We start from the raw sequence: 9,670 nt of genomic DNA, 5'->3' as shown, positions 1-9,670 counted from the left end.
TTATGCCATGGTCATATTCCTTGACCAAACACCTGATCTCAAACACACAGCTATTTTCTGAAAGCCTGCATAGAGTTAAGGTTGTGCATGTGTGATTCAAATGTGATTTGAAGGTTACGAAATTATGTTTAGTACAAGCATTTTATCAACATGATCTTAAAGGTTCTCTTCCATCATTAAGGGAATGCAAAGAAGTAGTGCAAAGAAGCTCCCATAAGGGCTTAAATTTAATTTTCTTTTATTCTAGGGCAAACTCAGAAAGTTTTATTATTATTTTTTTTAGCAAATTCTATCATGTAAATGTTAACATAAAAACATCTGTACATTTGCCATGATACACTCAAACAAATAAGATATAAATACAGATATGGATGTAACATGACAAAGAGCAAAAAATGAAAGAAAATAAAACAACCAACCCAAAATCAAAATTAAATACATGCGCGTGAACACTGTGCCAAGAAACTTTCTGATGGCTGACTGTTTTGAAAAGCTTTGCCAGCCTGTCCTTCCCGTTTATAACATTATTATTGTTAGCAAACTTTTTCTGCATTCTACAAATATTTCATTGTTGTCCTTTAATGCGAACCATTACACTTGATAAATAAAGGGGTTGAAAGGGTGACAGAAAGAAGATTTATGTGACAAGGTTGCATGGTACATTAGGTATACAGGTTACTGAGAGCTAACAAGAAGTGATAGAAAAATCTTGTGTTGTATTGTAGTCCAGCAAGCACACATAGTGTACCTTTTCAAAGAAAGCCACATGCCTCAGATAATTCAGCACTATATTAAGGAATGGACAGGATTTAGATGGTGAAAGGGATTGCACGGATTTGTATACACCTGCCCTGGATACACTGATGTGCCCTGTGAGAACAGAGGCATCCCCATCTAAGCATCAGGCAGGTTGTTCTGTGTGAATTTTCAGATACAATAGCTTGAAAAGGGAAGGGTCAGTGGAGAAGACCCTGAAAAAAAACACATCGGTTTTTCTCAAAAAAGCTAAAGCCCTGTCTAAGGCAGGAAGAGACAAAGTAGCTGAGCACATTTGGACCGTGCTGGGGAAAAAGGGAGCCCTCTCTATTCTGGCTCTTGCTTTTTGTGTGCCAGCAGCATGCAGATCTACTTCCATCAGTATGGACAGAGTAATAGCTAAAGAATCCTTTTGCCCAGAGCATTTAAATACATCTTACATTCCCCAGTTGTACAGCTTTAAAGAAAGCAAATTGTTGCAGATTAAGCTAGCCCTTTGAGCACTGCCAAAAGTAATAAAAGTACATGTATGATAATCTTAAGATGGAAATAATTTGATAAGATATGTTAGGCGCATAAAAACCATTATAAATCATTCAGGCTGAATGGGATCAGGAGGAGGCTATCCTCTTGAAGTACTCTAAGTCTGGAGGACTCCTGATCAGTGGAGGTGAAAGTTAAGAGAACAAGTGTCACACTAAGGAACATCGTTGACAAATGAAAGAAGTCCTTTATTAAGGAAGGAAGGCCTGGTTATCCGAGTTGCAGCTCCAGGAAGCCAATCAGAGCTTTGGAAAGAACATTTTCTCATGGAACATTGAAGCAGCAGAAATAGAATTTCACACATATCTCCTAGGAGACATTTTTCTCTGACAGCAATATTAGGTCTTTACCAGTATACAGGCATTACAGTGCATTTAGTCTCATTGCACACTAACAGATATCTGTGTCACAGAAGGAATACCATAAATACTGTAACAAAACAGAGCTCTGTTAAAACAAAGAAACAAACAGTAAAGCTATTGTCAGGTAGGTTAGAACCAATATTAAGAGTAATTTGCAATTTCAAATATTTTGAAAAAAGATGTTGAAATACACTGAGAAGAAATTGCAAATCGAGTTGTCCATGCAGAGGCAGCTCTTGAATCAGTTCTACAAAGCTAACCATATTGCCCTGTATAGATTGTACTGTTGCATATTTGCTTGGGATTTCTTGAATTTTCATGACCTTTGCCACACAGGTGATTGTTATTGGTTTTTTTCTAGTTAAAAAAACTAATTGAAGGGCTTGATTTTATAGCCTGTATAATTATGCCTGAAAATAAATGCAAACCATTCCAACTTGTAAGCTCAGTTTTAAAATGATGCTTGAGAAATTGGGGAAACTAGAACAGCTAGTTAAAAGTGTGACTATAATACAAATATAGTCTAATATAAATTCAAGCTCTTCATCAATATCAAAGAAATCTGTTTGATAAAATACGAACGTGTTATGCATCTCTGGGACTACTTCAGATCTTAGCAGAGACAGCATGTAACTGCAATGTATTTAACCACAGTACACTATTGCCTTGTTTTTAATGAAAACTGCAATCCAGGCCTTGCTTCCCTTATATTCAATTCCAAGAATCTCCTACAATAAAAAGCTTTAAAAGGACTAAAAATACTGATTGCAATAAATATTTGCATGGCCTCCATCAGCAGATGGAGCGTGCTGATGAGGGGAGGGTTTCTGAGAGGCACAGCTGATTGTTTCTATGTCTACACGTATGTCCAAAGATCTCCATTAACTGTGTGTAGAAACGTCTGAGGATGAGCTGCTGTTGCTGTTGGTAGTCTGGGCTCTCTTTATGTACAAATTCAAGAGCTTCATCTGTAAAAAAGACAAAGAAGAGTAACTTTCACGATTTTCAGTTATTTTATTCATTTCAGAGCAGGTCATTGTTACGGTATTTATTTTTACTATTTGTATACTGCCACAATCAAGGGAGCAGTTACTGAAGTCGCTCTCTCCAAAAAGTAAAATTGTGCATTTTTCATGCACGTAGAACAGTATCAGTACTATTCAGGTGGATGTAATGCTACACTTGATAAAAACTGAATAATTATTTTGCAATATTTTTATTGTAGAATTTTTTTTTGACATTACCGATAAGAAATCCATATGTTAGCTTCTGCTGTTCATTTCTGAAGATAAAAAATGGAAAGCTTGACAGGCTGATCGAATCCAGATGTCTTTCATACTCCTCATACTAAGAAAAGTATAACTGATACTACACTACTTTTCCATCAGATTCCCATTACAATTGTGTTCTCAGATTTCAGCACATCTATCCTAAGCAAGATGTTTCTACAGAATGAACATCGTAAGTAGATTCAGGATCACCTAATCAAATACACAAGGAAAGGGGTACCCTTCAAACTTTGTCACTCATATCATGATGAATTTTAATTTAGTTTTTAATCATTTTGAGGCTCAGCAAACTTACCGTATACGCCGGCGTATAAGGCGACTTCCGCAAGCGCTAAAATCGGCGCCAAAGACGGGGGTCGTCTTATACGCCGAGTCGTCTTATACGTCGGAAATGCTGGTAGTTTCCGGCGTATAAGACGACGTTCTAGGAATGCGGCTCGGCGACAAAGACGGGGTTCGTCTTATACGCCGGGTCGCCTTGTACGCCGGCATATACGGGAATGATCCTTGTTTACTTGCTAATCTGTGGAAACAAGGAGGCTGTTGGCATTCTGAGAATATATATTTTCAAGGTGCCTAATGCCCATGCTGATTCTTAATTCTCCTTTTCACATCTCCTGGCATACCCGATACTGTTTTGAATGTTCTGGGCACTGCAAAGGATTTTGGTCTCTTATGAGATCTCTCTCTTGCTGCGGCTTGCATTATTTTAGAGGAAAGTTAAGAAGGGGTGGTCTTCAGAGTTTGAAAGAATCCTTTGAGCCCTGTCTTCTCCTGCCATCCATAGAACCTTGTCAGTGCCCAAATTTCAAATTAGGTTTCCAAATAAATTGTTTAAAATCAGTTAAAGTTAATTTGCACACTGCTAATCCTATATTCTTAATTTGTTCAGCTCTACATCTATTCATCTTTAATGTTATTTTCAGCTGTTACTATCACTGGATTCAAAATGAGTATCTTTAAATGTTTTTATAGTAAGAAAAAAGCGCAGGCGTTTTTAAAGAATGTATATTGCATTAGAGAGTACTGATATATGCAGAGACCATTCTTCTAATTTTAATTAAATGTGTGGAGCAAGTTATGAATAAACTTTTATTTCCTATATTTTTTTTCTGGGATAAAATATTATTCTAATCCTTCTGCTTGGGTAATATTTTAACGGGGGTTAACTTAAACAGCTATTATTTGGTTTCCTGACAAGTGCTTGATTATATTGGAAAACACAGGATGAAAATAGGATAGATACTCTTAATCATCTATTAACAACTTTCTAAAAAGAACACAAAAGGAATCTAATTGATAAAAAACAGCAAAATGACAAAAATATGGATAAAGCAGTTGCTTTGTTCCATAATTATTTGGTTTTTTTTTCCCCCCAGACATTTCATTACCAAACTAGGTAGCATCTTCAAAGCACTTCAGTTTATAAATCCAAATATGACCAACACATTTTTTTTTAAAAAATATCAAAATAAATTTGGATAATATATAAGAAATTTGGAACTAGAATACCCTACGTTAAATAAGTCAATGGTTTCAGGTTTTAAGAAATGCCAAATATGCTTATGATTTAAAAATGAGTTCAATAAACTTTTTTTCCCAGTTTGGTTCCCAAATTATCCCTTCCTATTTTGGGTATGTCACAGTGCTCTATGTGTAAATCTACCAAAAGTGTGACAAACCGAAGTCACTTGTTTAGCCGATTCAAAGATCTATCTGTAAAGGAGATACTTTGTCATTCATAAAACTAACAACCCAGTAAAATCAGTGACTGAGATATACATTTCTTTTATGTCCTTTTGGAAGAGAACTCAGTTATCAATTTCAAGACTTGCCCCTTTTGTTCTATGAATATACTTTGAAGCAGTGGTGCACATACCTTGCTCCCAGTCAGTTGTGCAAGATGAGGCTTCAGTTCTTCACCAATCACTGAATAGATGGCCACGAGGCAAAATACACTGGCTTTGCGAACACTGCTTTCGGTGTTGTCATAGCCCTAGATGCAAGATATCAACTCCCATGAGAATAAAAAACACTTTTCTTTCAGTTTTAGAAACTCAAAGGATGAATGAGATGGATACATCACACTGTTCCCCAAAGGAGATATATTAAATATAACCCCTCTCAAAACTCTGGTACCACTGTCCATATCTGTCTGTGCCTTTTAAAAAAGAAGTACAGACTACTTATTGCCTCATTGCAAACAGACTCTACCTCAGGTTAAAAGTAAAAGTGACTAGAGGTTTACTGATATATACATATACATCACATACACATAGATTTGATGGGATAACTGGGTTTATTTGATTAGTGTTGTTTTGGTGCATGACGATATAGACATATTATTATTATTATTATTATTATGGATCATCGCACAGTCAGCCAGATGTTCAGACTGGATTTGGCATTTTGTCTACCTATCGAGTCCTTATCCAGGACCTGGGATAGGAGATGTGGATGTTTGATGGTATTACAGGTATCGTCGCAGGATGGAAGCAGTTCCTAATAAGGCCGCCTTTTGCAATTGACTAATAGCGAATTTGTCAATGCCAATGGTGTTCAAGTGGTGCTCCAGTTGTTTTGGGATTGCACCCAAGGAGCCTATACTATTGGTACTACCCTTGCTTGCTTTTGCCACAGTCTTTCTATTTCTATTTGTAGGTCTTTGTATTTTGTTATCTTCTCCAGTTCTTTCTCTTCTATTCTGCTATCTCCAGGCACTGCCACGTCCACTATCCAGACTTTTTTGTCTTTCTTATCGACAATTGTTAAGTCTGGGGTGTTATGTTGCAGGTGCTTGTCTGTTTGAATTCTGAAGTCCCAGAGCAGTTTAATTTTATCATTTTCTATGACTTTCTCTATTTTATGATCCCACCAGTTTTTGCTTACAAGCAAATGATATTTTTTGCAGATCTTCCAATGCATCATTGTTGCTACTTTGTCATGCCACTGCTTGTAATCAGTCTGTGCAATCTTCTTGCAACAGCTTACCAAGTGGTCCACTGTTTCTTCAGCTTCTTTGCATAGGCGGCACTTACTGTCTTTGCTGTCTTCTCAATTTTGACTTTGTATGCATTTGTCCTTAAGGCTTGGTCTTGTGCAGCCAGAATTAGTCCCTCGGTCTCTTTCTTCAATTTTCCTGCTCTTAGCCATTGCCAGGTTTTATTATTATCTGCTTTCCCACTATTTTTTTCATGTATTGGCCATGTAGTGCTTTGTCTTCCCATGCCTTCCTATTCTGTTCTTCATTTGGTCTTTCTTGTAGGCCAGTTTGGTCTCTCCAGTAGTTAGTAAGCCTTCCTGATATACTAATTTCAGTGCATCTTCATCATTGTTCTTCAGATATTCTTCCAAAGCCATTTTTTCTTCTTCAACCATCTGATGTACTTGTAGCATTCCACGCCCACCTATTTGCCTTGGTAGATAAAGTCTATCAATGTCACTGCGTGGATGAAGGGCATGATTCATTGTCATTATTTTTCTGGTCTGCCTATCCATTGCTTTTAGTTCTGCTTGAGTCCAGTCCACTATTCCAGCTGTGTACCTAATGACTGGGATTGCCCAGGTGTTGATTGCCTTTATGGTATTTCCTCCATTGAGTTTGGATTTTAAGATCTTCTTCACTCTCTTGATGTATTCACCTCTAATCTTTTTCTTGACTTCAGTGTGCTTGATGTTGTCAGCTTGAAGGATACCCAAGTATTTGTAGTACTCTTCCTCATCCAGACTCTTAATGCTATTTTTGTGGGGCATCTTGATTCCTTCAGTTTTCACTATTTTTCCTTGTTTGATAGTAATTTATTATTATTATTATTATTATTATTATGATGATGATGATGATGATGATGATGTATAGGATGGGGGATGCCTTCTACTTTAATCCTGTTTACATATTTTAAGTACAGAAGCCACTCAGGGTCGGTACTGACTGGAATGACATATGAGCCCAGTTAACTAAATAATTAACTTACAGAAATTCACAGAATGGATAGAAAAGTCCATGTACAAAACCAAGCCCCGAAAGTTTCTGGATTAAGCTGTTTTTTCTCCATAATCAAACTTTGGCCAAACTTCGTTGTTAGTTTCTAGCAGATAAATAGAAACTCATTCAGCTTTGTAATGCAGCATTGTAGCTAATTAATTCCAGGAAGACCAAATCGACCTTATGTTGTAAAGAATTCCTATACTTGTAATTTTCAAAACTCAAATACTAACTGTGATTCTAAGTAATTTTACTGTGATAATATGTCCTTTAAAGTACAATGTTAATAGCAGAATGGCCTGCTGAATGGGCAGAAAAATGGAGATTAATGTAGTACTAGGACCAAACATTGAGGTACGATACTTAAGTTCAGTAACATTTCAGCCCTGTTCAGAGAACAGTTCCCATACTTTTTCTATGGGTATTTTATTCTGTTTGTCCAAAACAAACTGAAAATCTGTAGTTAATAAACATATTGAGGTCCCGTTGATTAAATTTGATTACTTGTTGTTTAGCTTTCAGATTTTCATTTTCCTCCCTACCCTAGTTTTCTCAGGGGATCTGTTTGAATATTATTCTGTTTGTATTTAACAGCTCAGATCGCAATTAGGAATGATCAAAATATAATGAAGCTGCACATGTTTGTCATTAGATTTACGTCTGAAAAAATTAATAATTCAAAATAATTCATTGGTTCAGTCCAAAACTCAGATCTAATTCAGCAGTATTTGGGGAAAAAAATAATCTGGAATCTTATTTGTAAGCAAATGTTTCCAATTTATCATACAGATTGTTAGCCTGCTTTAATTTTATAAGAAAATGTACTGTGGTATGAGAGGAAAAGAAATCACAACATGTAGGTCTATTCGTTGCTATTTGGAAAGACTGCTCTCTCAAATAAAATAAGCACATAAACACACTTAAGTATATTGTCCCATTCCTTGGTTTTATGAAGCCCACTAATCTAATTTTATACATCTTTTACAATGAATCAGTTCAGATCTCTGATAAAGTGATCTACCTTTCCTTGACTATCTGTGTGAAGATAAAAGGAGGGAGAAAAGTAGGTTTCAAATAAATAGACTACAGTAACCTCTTTTTTTTACTAATTGCATGCAGTTTGGTTCATGACAGACTTATGTGGTAATATATCAGAAAGTAAATTGTCCACACCTGATTTAAGTTATGAGAAAGCTATATTCTGCAGATGAAGCAGAGCTTCAATACAGGCAATCCTTGAGTTACGAGCAATCATTTAGCAAACATTTGAATGTTTGAACAATAAGTGCCCCCTAATTTTTACAAAAAAGTCCCCAAATTAGGAATATTCCTACACCAAGGCAAAGTGGTTCACCTTTACAAATGACCGCAGTAGCACTGCAACATTCATCCTGGCTATTCCCTCCCCCCCCCCCTTGGGTCTCCCTAGGCATTAGGTCCATGGATACTCACCCTGCAAAGATCGCAGATCCTTCGCTTTCTTGGCTGCTCCAGGCCTTTGGTGCATTTGCAGAGAATGGAGGTCTAAAGTAATGCATGATCACGCAAGATCAGTGGCATGAGATCTCACGCTACTGATTTTGTGTGATCTCATGGTAGTTTAGACCTCTGTTCTTTGCAAAAGAAACTGGAACAAAAGCTGGGGAATGCTCCTAGAAACCTCTGGAAGCCCGATCCTGGTGTCGGAGGCCTTTTCCAGGCCGCTGCCTCCTAGAAAGGAGGCCAGGGGACGCTTCCATGTGCCTCCACAGGCTCGATCTGGGCCGTGGAGGCCTCCACCAAGCCGAGGCCCAGAATGGAGGCTGTGGGAAGTGGCTGCGTGCTTCCAGAGATCCATTCTTGCCGGGAGCAGAGAAAGAAACAGAGGCTGGAGAGGAGACAGATCTTCACCCAGCACAATAGGACTGGCCGAGGGAGCAATTGTGGGGACCTCCAGGGGAGAGAGCATGATATATCTTAGGGAGAGGGCTTGAGTAGTCTGAAGATGGCCCGTTCCATCACTAGGCCCCTCCATGGCCTTTTCCACCCTGAGATACCTCATGTTCACTTAACGAGCTGTGCATTTGCCCACGCATTAAATTAGCGAATGCGTGGGAGTGAATCACGTTCAAGATATGAGATTCACTCCTACAAATCCTCGAGTTACGAATGGACTGGGCAGGCTCCATTACATTCGGAGCTTGAGGACTACCTGTAAAGGGCATCTGGCCCGTACATGGTAATTAAATAATATAATTGTAAAAATATTCTATTAAATTACTCTTTGAAAAGATAGTAATAAAACAGAAAGAGACATGCTGAACTCATGTTTTGCTTATGCCCTGGGCTCAGAGTGACCTCTGTTGGGAGAAGGTTACAAGGATTTTCAGCCCATACATCTAGTTTTTCCCCCCACTCTTATCTGCTACTGCAGCCCTTGCTGGGGAACAGTATTCATAAGGCAAGATCAGATTAGGCTTCCTTTCTGCAAATGAAGCAGGAGGTTAAATAGCTATGTTTTACATTTCTAGACATCTGAATGCATAATATCCTCTTCCAGTTTGGCAAGATGACTTGCTGCCTAACTTATACAACTCTATGTTTCTTACATGGTTTTTATGGTTTCTATTAATTCCATTAACTATGACAAACCAACTGAAAAAAAGGGGGGGAGGATTCACGCTGGTCAACATAGCCAAAGTGTGACCATTCATCATCCTTGTGGCTTTGATTTGACTTTGGCCTCTGGTAAGGGACTT

At 37.8% G+C, this 9,670-nt stretch overlaps 1 protein-coding gene across 34 annotated transcripts in view; it reads right to left on the bottom strand.

The window, feature by feature from the left end:
* Positions 1–221: 221 nt before the first annotated feature.
* Positions 222–9,670, bottom strand: part of CLASP1 (cytoplasmic linker associated protein 1) — a 215,205-nt gene continuing 205,756 nt past the window's right edge. For all 34 annotated transcript variants that reach the window (XM_039330094.1, XM_039330098.1, XM_039330093.1 and 31 more), the window contains 2 exons: positions 4,830–4,946; positions 222–2,629 (listed from right to left, as the gene is read on the bottom strand). In XM_039330094.1, coding sequence (XP_039186028.1) covers positions 2,543–2,629; positions 4,830–4,946 — 204 coding nt within the window. In that variant the 3' untranslated portion in view covers positions 222–2,542. The remainder of the gene's footprint in view (positions 2,630–4,829; positions 4,947–9,670) is intronic.

This window comes from Crotalus tigris, unplaced genomic scaffold (assembly GCF_016545835.1).
Source record: "Crotalus tigris isolate CLP2741 ecotype Arizona unplaced genomic scaffold, ASM1654583v1 scf7180000024424.1579004, whole genome shotgun sequence".
NCBI lineage: Eukaryota > Metazoa > Chordata > Lepidosauria > Squamata > Viperidae > Crotalus > Crotalus tigris.
The sequence above is the reverse complement of the archived record's forward strand: the minus strand, read 5'-3'. Positions and strand labels throughout refer to the sequence as shown.